Genomic DNA, 17,504 nt, shown 5'->3' on the forward strand with positions numbered 1-17,504 from the left:
ATCATGCCCAGACATTTTAAGGAATAGGCTGGGATCAAGGATTTAGTTATCTTTTCATGGTCTATCTAGCTCTTCTAAGCCAAGTTGCAATCAACTCAGGGAAAAGTATGGCACCCCATAAAAGGATTCTACCCATGTGCTCTCTTGTACTGCTCTGCATCATGAGGAACTGAACCGCAAAGAGGTGATAAGAAGGTAAAGGTAAAGGTCCCATGGATGGTTAAGTCCAGTCAAAGGCGACTATGGGGTTGTGGCACTCATCTCGCTTTCAGGCCGAGGGAGCTGGCGTTTGTCCACAGGCAGTTTTCTGGGTCATATGGCCAGCATGACTAAACCGCTACTGGCGCACGGAGGACTGTGACGAGTGCCAGAGCGCACGGAAACACTATTTACCTTCCTGCCGAAGTGGTACCTATTTATCTACTTGCACTGGCATGCTTTCGAACTGGCACAGTCATGAAAGACAGCTTATTTACAAGAAAGAAGATGGGAGAAGAGTATTAAAAGCATCCTTTAAACAATTTAGGAAGAGAAGCTCCGAGGAGTATCAGTAACTGGTGAAGCGACTTGAAAGCAAACCACCAAGGAGGATGTGTTTGATATGATGGGAAAGAAAAACATGATGGAGGCACATAGAAGTTCCAGCATGAGGATATTCAGGAAAGGCATCACAGCTATAAGAGACAGGAGGGTGTAGGCACTAAACATATATCACTTTTTAAAAAGTGGCAAATGTGGTTGTGATCTACAGAATGTTTACCAGTGGCTGGGGAAACCCAGCCAGATGGGCGGTGTAAAATTATAATGATTATGATTACCATGAAAATGTTAAATGAAAATGTCAAAAGGAAATCTCGCTTATAGACCTATAAGGGAATGCCCATGAAGCAGAAGAGAGCAGTCCTAGTTGTCATTGAGGCAATTACTGGTCTTTTAAACTCTTCTCTTCAGACATTTCTCATCTATAGCCAGGGCTGTGTATGTGGTTGTTTAGTCGGGTCTGACTCTTCGTGACCCCATGGACCAGAGCACGCCAGGCACTCCTGTCTTCTACTGCCTCCCGCAGTTTGGTCAAACTCATGCTGGTAGCTTTGAGAACACTGTCCAGCCATCTCGTCCTCTGTCCTACCCTTCTCCTTGTGCCTTCAATCTTTCCCACCATCAGGGTCTTTTCCAGGGAGTCTTCTCTTCTCATGAGGTGGCCCAAGTATTGGAGTCTCAGCTTCAGGATCTGTCGTTCCAGTGAGCACTCAGGGCTGATTTCCTTAAGAATGGATAGGTTTGATCTTCTTGCAGTCCATGGGACTCTCAAGAGTCTCCTCCAGCACCATAATTCAAAAGCAGGGCTGTGTATACTTATGATTAAAAAGAAGGTAATGCCGAAATTATGTTGTGTGGAAATTAACACGGTTGTAGTTTGCATATGTTAGGGCAAGTGAAGCATATTTAATTAATTTGCTCGGCTTCCGTTAGTACACATGATCTGCAAAGAACACTTTATGCCATGCACACTGCTCCAAGACTTCACAAGGCTGTATTTATCCTCTTTCAAGCATCATCTGAGCAGCTACTAAAGGCTAGATTTTGTTTTAATAAATAGGGGGGGGGGGGAGAGAGACCAAGACTCTAGGAGACTGTACTATGCATCAAGAGACCACACATAGAACTTATTCTGTGGTTATGCAGACTTGTGAAATTCATACAGCTCAACAACTCTATATGGCTGTAAGTCTCTCTCTCTTTCAAATCACAAATAATGGAAAAAGTAAAAAGAGACTGTTTTGTTAAGTCTTCAGTTCTTAATCATGTGACAAAACATCCAAAAAATACTTCTAAGAAAGATGTTTAAGGTTTAAAAGTACCATACATACAAGTAGCAATGGAAAACAGACATAGGTGTATCATATTTAGAGTATGCATACAGGAATTCTTTTACATATTATGTGGAATATGTATACCAAGAATCACACACATTTATTTTGTCAGTACTGGATGCTTTCCCCCTTATATAGATGCTTGATCAAGGTCAATATTAATTTTATAAGCCTACCATTTCTCAAGTACAAGGTGCTGTGCACATCATGAAATGCTAAAAAAGGACTTATTTTTAGAATCTTTACAATTTAATATCAATTGAGAATAATTTTACAGAACAGCTAAATATTATTTGCTTTCAGAAACACTTGCCCCATTAATGAGGTTTCTCCAAAAATGCTTTACAGCATCTAAGGCACTGTTGATAAACAGTTTCAAAATCTTCATCAGTCCCCTATAGAAAGAAGCAGAGACAAAAAATAAAATGAACCAATTTAAGTTAAACAGATTTCTTTATTACAACACTGATTGCTACAACACTGATTTTGAGTTAAAAAGCACTAATAGAATTGAATACTTACATAGTACGGATCTTCAATAATAAGCTGCTTTTGTGGATCATAGCTCCCAAGCAGCTCAATCTGAGATTTGCAGTTTTGAACACTATTGCTTTTTCTTTTCAGATCTCTACAAGACAAAAGTTTAGGCAACTTTTTGTCATTAAGTGTGGCATGTCTTTCTTTCTTTTTTCCTTTGACACCAAGATATCCTTAGAGTTTGCAGTGCATAAAGGAAACAAAAATCACAGTGTATAAAGAAAAAACCCACACATTTTTAACAGTGTGATGTGATTTAGTACGCAGCATCTAACACACATGTTTTTATGTAATGTTGTACCAAAGTATAAATGTAAGTTATGGAATACCAACACTATGGAGCCAAAAATACTAATGAGAGGCTCAGGAAATAAATGCAACAGTTTCAGAACATTGACTTGAAATAACACCTGGATCCACCAGAAATATAGATTTCATACAGCAGCCTCTTCTCCTCTTGCAGAGTAATCCTGGCAATCATTTGCTCAAATGAGGAATAGATTACTATAATGCAAAAGGTACAATGCTATTCCGTCTGTTTCCTGACTATTCCTAGGGATCATCATCCTTTAGACCCAGAATGGGGAACCTGTGGTCATCCAGCTGTGTTTGAATTAAACCCCCATCATCTCTATGCATTGACCACGCTGGCCAGAGCTGAGGGTAGTTCAATAACATCTGGAATTTAATCTGTTTCCCTCCCCATGTTTTAGACGAAGGGTGTAGTGGGAATACTCTTTAAGGGCTTTAGCATCTATTAGGTAAAGTAAAGGTACCCCTGCCCGTACGGGCCAGTCTTGACAGACTCTAGGGTTGTGCGCTCATCTCACTCTAGAGGCCGGGAGCCAGCGCTGTCCGCAGACACTTCTGGGTCACGTGGCCAGCGTGACAAGCTGCATCTGGCGAGCCAGCGCAGCACACTGAAACGCCGTTTACCTTCCCGCTGGTAAGCGGTCCCTATTTATCTACTTGCACCCGGTGGTGCTTTCGAACTGCTAGGTTGGCAGGCGCTGGGACCGAGCGACGGGAGCGCACCCCGCCGTGGGGATTCGAACCACCGACCTTTCGATCGGCAAGTCCTAGGCGCTGAGGCTTTTACCCACAGCGCCACCCGCGTCCCTTTAGCATCTATTAGGAGGCACTAAATGTAGCAAACAACCCATTTAGGCTAGAATAATCAGAACTATCATCATCTATAAGCAAAAAGCACATAGTTTTCACAACTTACCGTAAGTTACTTTCATCCATACAAAGCATATAATCAAACGTCAGGAAATCATCTTTTGTAACCTAGAATTTAACAAATATGTTTAAACACTGTTAACAGAGATCCATGTCACAATTATTCTTAATAAAAAAAAATGCAAAATAAGGTTAAGCCAGTGTTGCAGTGATGGCAGTTAGCAATACATATTTAAAATTCTAAAGCCAAACAACATTTATGTATGCTAACTGACAGCTGCAAAGTAAGCAGCTCAGAAATCAATTGTAGAAAAATAAAACTGGAGACAGAACAATTAGTGTTTTAGCATTTGGCCAGGAAACATTTACACAAGTTATTGTTCATATTATCTCTCAAAAACCAAACACTGTTCAGAAATTATGGGATAAGGCTGTAATGATTACGATGTAAAAGTATTGTTCAACAATGCGCTCTTCCAATGATGCCATCAGTTCTTCTTTTGAACTGTGATAACATTCAGAGCACATTTTGATGTGTTGAAAACAACAGATGTGAACTATACCATTTAAGCTTTCCTTGTTAAGCTTTTAAATATTTGGGGGGGGGGAGAATCAAGATATCAAAAGAAATAGAAGAAAAAGCAGAAGGCAGGCAGAACTGTTTGAGTGTTGAGAGGCTCTAATCTATGCTGAGTTCTATGGGTTTTACATGAAGTGGACTAAAGGGAGTTAAAGGTCAAAAAGGGCACCAGTGAAGCTAAAGGAACAATATTAAAAAGATCTGTAAATGGGGAAAACAACTAAAGCAAGACCTCATGAAAGGAAAGAAAAAGTCAGAAGGGAATATGTGACACATCCTTTGTCTAACAGAAATGCTGCAGTTATGAATCCATCTAAAGAAGGTCAGGCCTTAAAGGAATTTTGATAAATTATGTGCATTTATTTTAACAACTGAGACATTGAAATCAATATCATTTAGCCATCTCTTATATCCTACAATTGTCTACTGGAGCAGAGTTGCTTAAGGTCTGAACCAGGAACAGTTTTCACAACGGAGGGAAGCTAACAGTGAGTCTCTATTGGGACTGGTGTGATTTAACTTGTTTATTAATGAACTGTAGCCAGGGGTGAGAAGTCCAAGCCTTCAATCAATACCAAATTCTTTAGTACAGTGGTACCTCGGGTTAAGAATTTAATTCGTTCTGGAGGTCCGTTCTTAACCTGAAACTGTTCTTAACCTGAGGTACCACTTTAGCTAATGGGGCCTCCCACTGCCACCACGGCACGATTTCTGTTCTCATCCTGAAGCAAAGTTCTTAACCCGAGGTACTATTTCTGGGTTAGCGGAGTCTGTAACCTGAAGCGTCTGTAACCAGAGATACCACTGTACTATGAAAAGCCAAATGCAATATGACTCAAAAGGATCTCTTTAAACTGGAGGAATGGGCAACAAAATGGCAAACTAGGTTCATGGCAAGTGATTCACCTTGGCTAGCAAAGAAATAAAATAGTAATATTCCTAACCACTGAAATCATTTCAGTCAGGGAACAGTGTTAACAGGCTCTGGAACACGGCTTCATCCAACCACTTTACGCAGATGCTGTTAGAATTTCCACTGCTCTAACCACGATGACACTGAGTAGTTAAACATTTAATACTTTGCCAATCCATGCGCAATCCAACCTACAGCAGTTACCAAGACTTTTGCACCACCCATAGTTTCCAGAAAACAACAAACAGACTCTTTCTACCTGTCGTGCTTTATGGCCCGTCTGAATGTCATGATTTCTCAGACAACTTAAAGCCCTCGCATCTGGGGAGCGCCCCACATTCCAGTCAGAAACAGCACCGCTGTCTATCACCCACTGTGAACAACAAGAACATATGCATACATACAGTGAAAGCAATATGGGTACAGTACCTGCCTGGCAATATGATTCATGGTAACACCATGTTTCCTCATGCAATTCTGGCCTCGATAATCTGGAGGATTTCCTACTTCATACGTAGATGTTGCTGCACTGTCTATCCTCCACTACAGAAAAACAAGTCAAAATATAATGATAATCTTTATTGCGGTCCAAAAATCCATAACACAGATTCAGAATAAAATGCAAATTCATACAGACAACCCCCCGGGAGAGGGAGACTGAGACGATATTTGTTTAGTCTTAAGTATGATGATCTTTGATACGTATGACTACTGAAAGAAACTTTGCCACGGCCACTGTGATACCATTATACTTGTCCAGAAGATATTTAGTATACTAGGTTTCAGATTTACCTGGCCGATTTGCCAGTAGGGGTTTAATCAATAGATCCCTAGCTTGCTCATATTGTCGGCAATGCAGTAGCATATGCCTCATGCAATTGATGTCCTGAGAGCATACACAGAGCCTATTCTGATAAGGGATGCCTCTCAGTCTGCCATTTAGCACTTCTGATGGAAATAGATTTAATCTGGCTTTGGTAAAGAGATGCTGATAAATTGGTACAGAAAGATTTCTAAGATATGCAGGTAAGGTCAAAATATTTATATCATGCTAACAGAATGGCGGCTTTGGTGGCTAAAATAAAACTTACCTTGTTTTCAATGTTTCCCTCAGTCACAAGTTTCCTAAAAACAGCTTCGGCTATGGGAGAGCGGCAAATGTTCCCTGTGGAAATAAAGATTTGATCCAGTGACTCTAAAATGCAATCTCTCACACCTGTGTTCTTAAAGTGAAACATTCCAGAACCTGTGGAGGTAGATGTGAAGAATTGAAGAAAGCCACAGAGTTTATCAGCTCCCCCTTCTGTGCAGTTTCACAGCAGTGTTCACTTCCTGACTTCCACATCTGGCTTGCGAGAAGCCCATTATTGGTCACCAATAGCAACCAACTTTTAGCAGAGGTGGATTGTTGCAAGTCAGTACACATCAGTATTCTATGGGCTGTATTGGTTTCCAGTAGCATTGCTGACAATGTATTATGACAGATTGAATTATATATCCCCAAAAGACAATTTCACCAACACATTCCACTGAAATCACCAGCATTTCCAGATTTTAAGCCTAGTTCCTAAGCCACCTAGTTTAGGAAATCACAGCAGACTTTTCCACTGAGTAACAACTACCGTATTTTTCGTCCCATAGGACGCACCTACTTTTTTTGGGGGGGGGGATAACGGGGGGAAAATTCCCTTTATTTCCCCCCCCCAAAACCAGGTTGGGGAACAGTGGGATGGCGGCGCTGCGCCTCCCCGCTGTCCCCCGAGCTTGTGGGGCTGGCCGATGTCCACAAGCCTTGCGCGCCCGGGGGGAGTTCCCCCGGGCGCGCAAGGCTTGTGGACACCTGCACGAAGCACGGGGCGTCCTCCGGAGGGCGTCCCGTGCTCCGCGCTGCAGGCTGCCACCCGCAAGCCTTGCGCGCCCGGGGGGAGTTCCCCCCGGTGTGCAAGGCTTGCCAACACCTGCGTGAAGCACGGGGCGTCCTCCGAAGGGCGCCCCGTGCTCCGCGCTGCAGGCTGCCGCCCGCAAGCCGTGCGCACCCGGGGGGAGTTCCCCCGGGCGCGCAAGGCTTGCGGACACCTGCGTGAAGCACGGGGCGTCCTCCGGAGGGTGCCCCGTGCTCCCGGCTGCCGCCCGCAAGCCGTGCGCGCCCGGGGGGAGTTCCCCGGGGTGCGCAAGGCTTGCGGACACCTACGCGAAGCACGGGACGTCCTCCGAAGGGCGCCCAATGATCCGCACTGCAGGCTGCCGCCTGCAAGCCTTGCGCACCTGGGGGAGTTCCCCCGGGCGCGCAAGGCTTGCGGACACCTGCGTGAAGCACGGGGCGTCCTCCGGAGGGTGCCCCGTGCTCCCGGCTGCCGCCCGCAAGCCGTGCGCGCCCGGGGGGAGTTCCCCGGGGTGCGCAAGGCTTGCGGACACCTACGCGAAGCACGGGACGTCCTCCAAAGGGCGCCCAGTGATCCGCACTGCAGGCTGCCGCCTGCAAGCCTTGCGCACCTGGGGGAACTCCCCCCGGGCGTGCAAGGCTTGCGGATAGCTTCCTGGAGCCTTCAGCGAAAGCCTGCATTCGCCCCATAGGACGCACACACATTTCCCCCTCATTTTTGGAGGGGAAAAAGTGCGTCCTATAGGGCGAAAAATACGGTACCTGCTTTGACTCAAGCTACAAGTACACTGTAATGCAGTCCTTAACTCCATACTAGTAAAAGACAAAGGGGAGGTATTAACTCATTTCTGTCCCATCTCCTTTCCCTACAAAATAAATCTTATATCTGAAACCTTGAGGTGTTTACTTGGGAGTAAGTCATATTGTATTTAATATGATTTGTTCCCCTGAGTAGACACAGATAGAATTGTGCTCCAAGACAAACTACAGGCCAACCTTCTCCTTGCACCTCAACATAAAGGGTATAAAAGTGGCGTGCCTAACTCATTGTTTGCATTGGGAAGGGGGTCATTAATGGATAATCCCTCTTCTGATACTAAAACAGTAAAGGTAGGATTACTATTTGGTTTCAGTCTGTTCATCACTCTGCAGCAACACAATTTCCAATGACAACATGCACACATTCTCGTTTTGGCTGCCAATGGTCTACAGTGCAACTTTAACGTAGCTACTAAGCATATAATAACTATTTCCTGGGACCTCAATTAGACCAAGAGTGAGTGTCTCTCTAATCCAGCATCCTTTTCACACAGCAGCCAACCAAATGTTCCCAGGAAGCACATAAGCAGGACTTGACAGCACCTTCCCTCTCCAGTATTCTGTCCCCTCCAGCTGCTAGTATTTAGAGCTACACTAACAGCTTCGCCCTCCTGTGCTGGAAGAGGACTAGATTAGGCAGAGAACCCCATCAGCAAAGAGTGTTGGTGGGGTGTTCACAGCCAAATTTCAATACTGATCCTCAAATGGCAGATAGAGGCTACTGCCAGCAGGAACTCACAAAATGTGTGCCAGTGCAGGATTCACTGGCTCTTCAGCTGGCTCTGATGCCATCAGTTGATGGCCATGGGCTCAGCCTAGGATCTGGTGTAGTGAAGAGGAACTTTTTCATGTTGCCCCAATGTGAGTGGTGGGGCTGTGGATGCAGTGGTGTACACACTGCTGCATCAACTCCTGCTGTTGCCAGTCAGGAGTTTTAGTTCAGCTCTGGATGCCTCTTCCATGTCCAGTCATGGCTGAAGCTGTTGATGAATCAATCCTTCATGACTATGTCTCATCTCCTTTTAAAGTTATCCCTGTCCAATGGCCAAAACCACACATCGTGGAAGCAAATTAAGTTAACTATGTGTCGCACAGAGAAGACTCCCTGGAAAAGACCCTGATGTTGGGAAAGATGGAGGGCACGAGGAGAAGGGGACGACAGAGGACGAGATGGTTGGATAGTGTCTTCGAAGCTACAAACATGAGTCTGACCAAACTGCGGGAGGCAGTGGAAGACAGAAGTGCTCTGGTCCATGGGGTCACAAAGAGTCGGACACGACTAAACGACTAAACAACAACAACAACAAATGTGTCGCACAAATAGGTATTGTCTTCTAACTATGTCCAATCTACTGCCAATCTATTTAATTGAGTAGCACCCAACTTCCAAGCAGTGTTCGAAACTCTCAATGCTCTAGGTGCATTTTGCAACAGGGAATTTCATTAGCGTGAGCAGCTTCTGAGCTCTGGGCACAGTACTACACCCATGATTTCAGATTAAAACTGCAGAGTGTAAGGACAGGAGGACCTTTTTCTGCCTCCTCACTTCCAGCTACTCTCTGAAGACTGGACAAGAGACCCTCTTAGGAATATTAGGGGGTTGGGCAGGGGAAGGATGAGACCATGTGGGAAATGAACATAATATTTTAGCTGCAGTTCATTCATTTTCAGCTTTGTCTCCTTGTTATTAAAAAAGTGTGCCTAGACATTCTGTTGTTGCACCCATAACCTGGGTTTAAGGTGCCATTTAGCTCCTAGTTTTCATATCTCAGTTTCTAACACTGCTTCTAAGTGTTGAAGGAGAGAGCTCTATCTACAGTCTCCACACCATGCTGCCGGACCCTAGTCTAATCCTAGTTGAACACTGTTTCCAAAAGCAACCAGCCAGGATTAAAAGAAGGATTTCTAAATGTAGACAGAGAAAAACTGTATCACTATCATTTGTTTAGAGATTTTAAGAGACGTCATCCACTCTCTCAGCTGCAGCACCTCCATCATCACAATTTAATCAAGCAAAAAGGTTTCATAAAGTGATATCTCATCTTCTACTTCACATGTGGGCAAAGGAATGAGATATATCAGGCATAATCCACTGAATGATTGTTGTGCATGCCTCACTGAAACATAGTCCAGACTGTACAACTATGGACAGGGCCCATGTTTAGATGCATCTATTTGATTTTTACCAATAGATACATGTTTCAAAATAGTCATTTCATGTTTCTTTTGCCCCAGAAGCAATGAGGCTGGGCAGAATAACAGCAATCTAATAAGGAGGCTGTAGCTTCCATAAAATTCCTCTCCTGCTTTCACACTGCAGGGTAGTTTCAGTGCCAGCTATCAGGTAAAGGTTTATCCATTTCTTCCAGAGGATTTTTTGACTGAATACCAGGAGCTGTAATCGGCTTCTATCAACATCTGGTGGCCCCTAAAACCCCAAATGATTTGGCTTCCCTTTTTTAAATAGAAGTATTATTCTTTAAATATTTTTCTCAGCAGGCGACACTTTTGAACCCCAGGACTACACTGGTTAAATTGAGAGGTTTCAACTTGTCCACCAATCTAAGAAAAAGGGTGAAGGGCCAATGTCACCTCTTTTTACCTTTATAAAAGAACCTTTCTTTTTTCTTTCTCTGTCTGGCATGGCACCATTTCTAGAAAGTCAGCACCAGAGACTTAGGAAACAGGGCATTCTCAAAAGAATGCCACACCAGAGAGAGAGAGAGAGAGAGAGAGAGAGAGAGAGAGAGAGAGAGATCTTCTCTCTCTAAGACCTTCTAATAATGACAGCATGCCTGTGGGAGAATTTTTTGCCAAGATAAAGAGATGCTTTATTTTCGCTCTCCAGGGCAGGACTGGGGCAGATGGAGTCCTTCCTACACCAGTGATGCCCTAGGGACCAACAGGAATATTAAAGCAAAGCTATGCACTTTGGAGTAAGCCCCATAATTCAGTGGTACTTCTGAGCAAATGTAGCAGCATACAGCCTTCATTTCTGTTGTTACCCTTCCCATTTATTTCTCACATGTACTGTACACCACAAGAGATCCACAGACATGTTACTCTTCAAGTATTAAGTAACTTATAGTCTGCTATGTAAAGAATATCCACTACTCCTATTACAAACCAAAAGCAGAGGCTAAGTGATATTTGACCAGCTTTATATTTTGCAAATCAATGTAAACATAGGACATGTACCGGTGAAATAAAAGCTGAAGACTTAATAACTTCCCATTCCTCAGTGGAACGATACTTTGCAGATAAATTGCAGGCACATACTATGCAGGCACTGGTGTCTCCAGCTTTGTTTGCTCTCTCCCTCCTCTGTCCTAACCAATAAGAAATGAAGATAAGCCCTCACACACTTGGGCCCACTGCTACCACAGGGATGTAGGGTGGCACCCTCTGCTGCCATGAGGAGGCCTGGCAAGGCTCTCTGCAGCTGCGAGGAAGTGTGATGCACCCTCCACCACTGCAGGGAGGTATGGTGGGACCCTCTGCCCTCGTGGGGGGCAGCAAGGCCCTCCGCCACCGCAGATATATATCGTGATATATCAAGATATCCTATTTAGCTGGTGATATATTGTGATGTTGAAAACAAGGTATCACCCAGCCCTAGTATCCAAGTTGTATCTTACCTTCCCAACTCAGCCATTCCTCAGGGGAGGTGACGGTGGTGGGAAACCACTAAACTCACCAATGCCCCTTCCCATTACTAGGATAAACATAGTTCTGCCAGTGCCACAAAGGAAGGTGGAAGATCTGAACCAGGAGATCATCAGAAAGTAGGGTTGCCACCTGTCCTGTATAATACAGGATTGTTCCGCATTTCAGTGTAAAATGCTGAGTCCTGTATTGACAGATTTGTCCTGTATTTCAGGCCTTCTCTCTCTGTCTGCCAAGTTACAGACCCCCTCCAAACGCATGAGTAATAGATTACCACTGTATTATAAAGCCAGGGGGAGGTGGTGCTATGTAAAACAGTCTCCTTCCATCACCACAGAGAGCACGGCAGCTTCTGTCCTACTCCAAATGTAAATGTTTCTCGCTTCTAGGCAGTTCTTGTATGTACAAGTTTTAAGAGATTTAGTGGTAACACTGAATTCCACTCTGGCCGCCCATCTCTTTCTTCACAAGTAAGAATGCCGTGGCTCTTCTAGCTGCTCCTGGCTTAGCTCTTCTGATATACAGTGGTACCTCGGGTTAAGTACTTAATTCGTTCTGGAGGTCCGTTCTTAACCTGAAACTGTTCTTAACCTGAAGCACCACTTTAGCTAATGGGGCCTCCTGCTGCCGCTGCGCCGCTGCTGTGCGATTTCTGTTTTCATCCTGAAGCAAAGTTCTTAACCCGAGGTACTATTTCTGGGTTAGCGGAGTCTGTAACCTGAAGCGTATGTAACCCGAGGTACCACTGTAATTGGGGGAGGAAACAGGACAGCTTAAAGATAGTGAACTGAATAATATGAATGTGCAGCACATTTTTTGTATTCCAAGTCCATGAACATATTTTGTTAGCTTGCATAACACTTCCTATTATTATTATTATTATTATTTTCTTCTTCTTCTTCTTCTTCTTCTTCTTCTTGTTCTTATTACTATTACCACTACTACAACTACCCACTCTGGGCGGTTTCCAACACATAGAAAAGCATAATAATGAAATCCCATGCATTTTTATTTTTAAAAAGCTGCGTCTTTACCTCCCCCATTCTCAACCTCCCCGCCTTTCCACTCACCCAGGCAAACGAATAAAACGGACTTAGCTTCCCCGGCCGCCATGCTCTCTCTTTCTCTCTCTTTCTTTCAGGAACCGCCAACAGCACCGAGCAGCGAAAGAGGCAGTTCGGAGGCCCTCGCAACTGTCGCGAAAAGCCGCCCTTCCCGCTTTACGGCAGCCGACGGCCGTCTTCGTATAATGCCTGAGTGGCGGGGGTGGGGGGCGAAATGAGAAGGATACGAAATAAAGTTGAAATAATAATATTTTTTTTATTCCCCTTCAGGAGTTGACGCCCCCGAGCTCTCTTTCGCGGATTCGATCCCAACGTTAGAGAAAAGAAAATCAGGCGCGTGGTTTAGACGACTATCGCGCCTCACGCCCGCCCATGCACCTGCTCCAGGTGAGCAGCAGCAGCTGCTGCTGCCTCTTTCAAGGCGGGGTCTTTAGAGTGGAACGCAGGGATAGTTTCTGTCGCGAGTGGTTGGCTGCATTGCTGTAGATACTCCCGAGGCTTTCCCAAGCCAGGGGTGGGTGTGGAGGGTACCTTCCTGGAAGCAGTAAGTAGGCTTGGTTGGTGTGGATATGGGGGAGGGGGAATTTGGAAGGTGGTGGTGGTGGGGAAGAGAGGAATTGGAGTTTTGGGGAAAAGTATACGTGGGATGTGTCTTTACCATATTTATTCCCCAAGTTTCCCTAGTTCATCCCTGTCTAGTTTTCTAAGTCCAGTCCCCCCCCCCCAACATGAGGGGCTTGCAAATCTTTAAAAGAGTGGCTGGGGAAACCCAGCCAGATTGGGGAGGGGGGTATAAATAATAAATCGTTATTTAAAAAGAGTGAAACAAGTCCACTGATAAATTAATAGGACTGCCCTAGTGTAAGTCACTATTAGAATCACAGACTTGGAGTCCAGTTCTTGTTTTATGTTTGTTTTATGTTCCTTGTTCAGTCAAAAGATGATGTGTAATGGTATATTTATATGGAATATATTCTCATATATATATATATATATATATATATATATGCACACAGGAAGCTGTCCAGAAAACCCAGTCAGGTGGGCATGGTACAAATACTGCATTATTATTATCATAATACTAAATAGGTGCAAACTAGCCAAAATTCCCATTTATGTCGTATTAACATGTGTGTTATTATATTCCTATTTTTATTCCCAGTTAGATGGGTGGGGTACAAATAATGTTGTTGTTGTTGTTGGACTGAATAGGTGCAAACTAGCCAAAATCCCCATTTATGTCGTATTAACATGTGTGTTATTATATTCCTATTTCTATTCCAAGTCAGATGGGTGGGGTACAATTATTATTATTATTACTGGACACCTCTGCAACGGCCTCTTGGTGAATAGGAGGGACTGCTGGTCTCCTCCCACCTTTGTTCCTGATGTAGATCTTTATACCTCTCCTCGCTCCTGATGGGTAGATCTTCACTCACCCCTTCTTCCCTGGTGGAGGGTGCTGTTTTGTGGCCCGCTTAGGTGCCAAAATATCTTGGGACAGGCCTGAGTCCAGCATCCCATTCTCTCAGTGGCCAGCCCCAAGACATAAACACAGGACCTCGGTCACAAAAACCAGTGTGGACACATTTTACGAAGAATAATAGGACATTAGATAATGAGACAAGTAGCATCTCTCCACTTGCCACACTTCCTTCTATTGACATGGCAGATAGTCTGACAATTAGTGGCTAGCAGAAGCTAATGGAGGGTTAAATCACTGCTACAATAAAGTCATGAATTTCTCCATCATCTGCTGTGACCAGCTATAGGGTTTTTTTTGCCAGTGACAAAAGAGTTTGCCATGGTGTCAAAAGTAACCAGGAAATCCAATCCAAAGGAACTATTCTAAATCAGTTACAGAAAGGTAGCCGTGTTGGTCTGCCATAGTCAAAACAAAAATTTTTTTCCCTTCCAGTAGCACCTTAAAGACCAACTAAGTTAGTTCTTGGTATGAGCTTTCGTGTGCATGCACACTTCTTCAGATACACTGAAACAGAAGTTGCCAGATCTTTCTATATAGTGAGAAGGTGGGGAGGGGTATTACTCAGGAGGGTAGTGGGAATGGGTGATTGGCAGATAGCTGTGATGAGCCTGTTGACGACTCTTAACGACTGCAATAGGTCTATCACTGTGCCTGCACTCACTTATTTTCCTCTGCATGTACCTCGGGACCTAGAAGGGTGATGGTGAAGAAGTGTTGCTTGGTGAATTTTGGTAATTGTTGTTCTTGGCTGTTAGGATGTTTATCCTAAGTATCCATCATAAACCTACAAAAGCCAACACGTCTGGCTGTGGTCAATGTTCTAATGTTCTCTCCTTTTCTCTGAAATCTGTGGCTTTGATATTGCAATTCAGAATGTTTCAATGTAAGCCTCTCTTGGAGGCTATTTGGCTGAAGAGCAGGGCACAAATGGAATAAGTGAGTAAGTATTGCAGAGTGGTTTACAAACTTTGTTGAGAAGACAGGATATGCCCTCAAATTCTCAGTCTAAGAGAGCAGAGGGAATGTAATAATGTTGACTCCATTGAATAAACTGAAATGTGTGTATTCCGAATACAAATAAGTGGATTTGCATGTGAAATCCTATTGGCAACACTTGCATCAGTTGCCCTCCCAAAGTATGATATGCAGCCTGCAAGGTTAAGAGAACTAAAAACAGTCAGATATGACATTTCTCATGTCCTTGTTTTCTGCAGAGTAGGTCACTTATATCTTCACTACTTGCTAAAATGCCTGTGATCTGTTTTCAGATAAAGCTAACCTTGAGTTGGAGTATCATGCAAAGATTTGTTCTGAGGTGCTTGTCTCGTTTTTCCTGACCTCCCATTTTCCTGCAGCACAGGAAACATACTACCTGGGCTTTTTAAATGTTAGTATGCTGTTTTATAATGCTAAAGCTGTATTTCCGCATGCATTTCCCCTTAAATAGGGAGGCCATGCAATTTTATTTATTTCATAAAATTTATTTATACTGTATCTTGGTTGTAGAAGAAAACCTCAAAGCAGTTAACAAAAAAGAGCTGGAACTGCAATTTTTAAAAACAAACCACAGAGCTCAAAACAAGCCGTCTCACCACCATCTACTCTTATCTGACAGAATGCCTGGTTATAATAATTATTGATAATTGTGTAATGTATTTTATTTTGTTTTGTGTATTTTGTTTTGTAATGGTTTCAGCTACACCTAATAAATAATATTTGTATCCATACTAGGCAGTCCATTCAACAAGACTCAAAATAGGCTTTGGTATCTTATTTTCCTCTACAGAACCAAGATATAACTAATAAGCATCTTACTTTGCACTTACAGAACTAAATTAGTGGTAGCAAACTACAGTGGTACCTCAGGTTCAGTACTTAATAATAATAATAATAATAAATTTTATTTATATCCCGCCCTCCCCAGCCGAAGCCGGGCTCAGGGCGGCTAACAACAATAAAACAATACAAAAGTACAACACAAACAACACTCTAAAACCATTCATTATAAAATTAATTAAATTCAAGCCACTGGCCACCATTGGGCCAGAGCTCCGCGAAGATTGCCGAGGGAGGGAGTCAGGCTGTGCCCTGGCCAAAGGCCTGGTGGAATAGCTCTGTCTTGCAGCCCTGCGGAAAGATGTCAAGTCCCGCAGGGCCCTAGTCTCTTGTGACAGAGTGTTCCACCAGGTCGGAGCCACAGCCGAAAAAGCCCTGGCTCTAGTTGAGGCCAGCCTAACTTCTCTGTGGCCTGGGACCTTCAAGATGTTTTTATTTGAAGACCGTAAGTTTCTCTGTGGGGCATACCAGGAGAGGCGGTCCCGTAGGTACGAGGGTCCTAGGCTGTATAGGGCTTTAAAGGTTAAAACCAGCACCTTAAACCTGATCCTGTACTCCACCGGGAGCCAGTGCAGTTGATATAGCACCGGATGAATGTGATCTCGCAGTGAAGACCCCGTAAGGAGTCTCGCTGCAGCATTCTGCACCCGCTGGAGTTTCTGGGTCAGTCTTAAAGGCAGCCCCACGTAGAGCGAGTTACAATAATCCAGTCTGGAGGTGACCGTCGCGTGGATCACAGTGGCTAGGTCAGGGCGAGAGAGGTAAGGAGCCAACTGCTTAATTCATTTCGGAGGTCCGTACTCAACCTGAAGCTGTTCTTAACCTGAAGCACCACTTTAGCTAATGGGGCCTCCTGCTTCTGCCACGCCGCGAAAGCCCGATTTCTGTTCTCATCCTGAAGCAAAGTTCTTAACCTGAAGCACTATTTCTGGGTTAGCGGAGTCTGTAACCTGAAGCGTATGTAACCTGAGGTACCACTGTATTGGAAATCTCTAAATACAAACCTCTTCAAAGCTTGGATCTCACAAATATGGGACACCATTCTTAGGGACAAATTAACCATATACAAAAGGGGCATTGCATCCAAAACAAAACAAAAACCCCAGACACTTTCTATAAAGCATGGTATGCCTTTATTGGCTTGGTAAAATTGGTTGATCATTGTTTCCATACATTATATCACATGCAACACTATGGAGCAACACCTTTAGTTGACTGCCTATGTTGGAACAAAAGTGACTTCAGTCTTTAGCTGGTATATATTTTTCTCTCTTGCCAAGCTCTGTATTCCGCCTTGATAACTGTTTAGCAAATCAATAAAAGCAATTTAAAAAGAGAAAGCGTATTTTACCGGCCTTTGGCTTTGTCTAGCTCAGTATTGTCTACACTGACTAGCAGCAGTTGTCAAGGGTTTCAGGAAAGTCCCCCCCCCCCCCCAGTTTACCTGGCGATACCAGAAGCTAGGGCCACAGCTGTCCTCTGTTGCATATGTGGACACCTGACTGCTACAAAAACATTGTCTGAAAGCCTGAATTACATGAAAGTTTCATGCTTCTTAGCATTGCTTTCCTTTTTGGTTTTGCTTCTCCAAAATATTGCAGTCATCTAATACCTCTGTATCTGTATGCAGCCACTTTAAAAGAGGTAAATTCAAGCAAATATTTT

General features: G+C 43.9%; 2 protein-coding genes across 3 annotated transcripts in view; one reads left to right on the forward strand and one right to left on the reverse strand.

Annotated features, from left to right (window-relative positions):
• Positions 1-1,827: 1,827 nt before the first annotated feature.
• On the reverse strand, positions 1,828-12,650 carry ACP1 (acid phosphatase 1). Of its 2 annotated transcripts, none has more exons than XM_053380801.1 (6): positions 12,524-12,650; positions 6,178-6,251; positions 5,346-5,459; positions 3,640-3,701; positions 2,397-2,502; positions 1,828-2,269 (listed from the first exon to the last, which is right to left on the reverse strand). In XM_053380801.1, exons 1-6 carry the CDS (start codon positions 12,564-12,566, stop codon positions 2,192-2,194), a joined length of 477 nt encoding a protein of 158 aa, XP_053236776.1. In that variant the 5' UTR covers positions 12,567-12,650; the 3' UTR covers positions 1,828-2,191. The 2 variants fall into 2 exon arrangements, with proteins under 2 accessions (XP_053236776.1, XP_053236775.1); XM_053380800.1 differs by lacking the exon at positions 5,346-5,459 and adding an exon at positions 5,516-5,629.
• Positions 12,651-12,766: 116 nt separating this feature from the next.
• The window catches only part of SH3YL1 (SH3 and SYLF domain containing 1), a 29,113-nt gene continuing 24,375 nt past the window's right edge, over positions 12,767-17,504 (forward strand). Inside the window, exon 1 of the mRNA XM_053380797.1 lies at positions 12,767-13,061. Within this exon, the coding sequence (XP_053236772.1) occupies position 13,061 (1 nt within the window). The 5' untranslated portion in view covers positions 12,767-13,060. The remainder of the gene's footprint in view (positions 13,062-17,504) is intronic.

The sequence above is a fragment of the Podarcis raffonei genome, chromosome 3, assembly GCF_027172205.1.
Source record: "Podarcis raffonei isolate rPodRaf1 chromosome 3, rPodRaf1.pri, whole genome shotgun sequence".
In the NCBI taxonomy this organism is placed as follows: domain Eukaryota; kingdom Metazoa; phylum Chordata; class Lepidosauria; order Squamata; family Lacertidae; genus Podarcis; species Podarcis raffonei.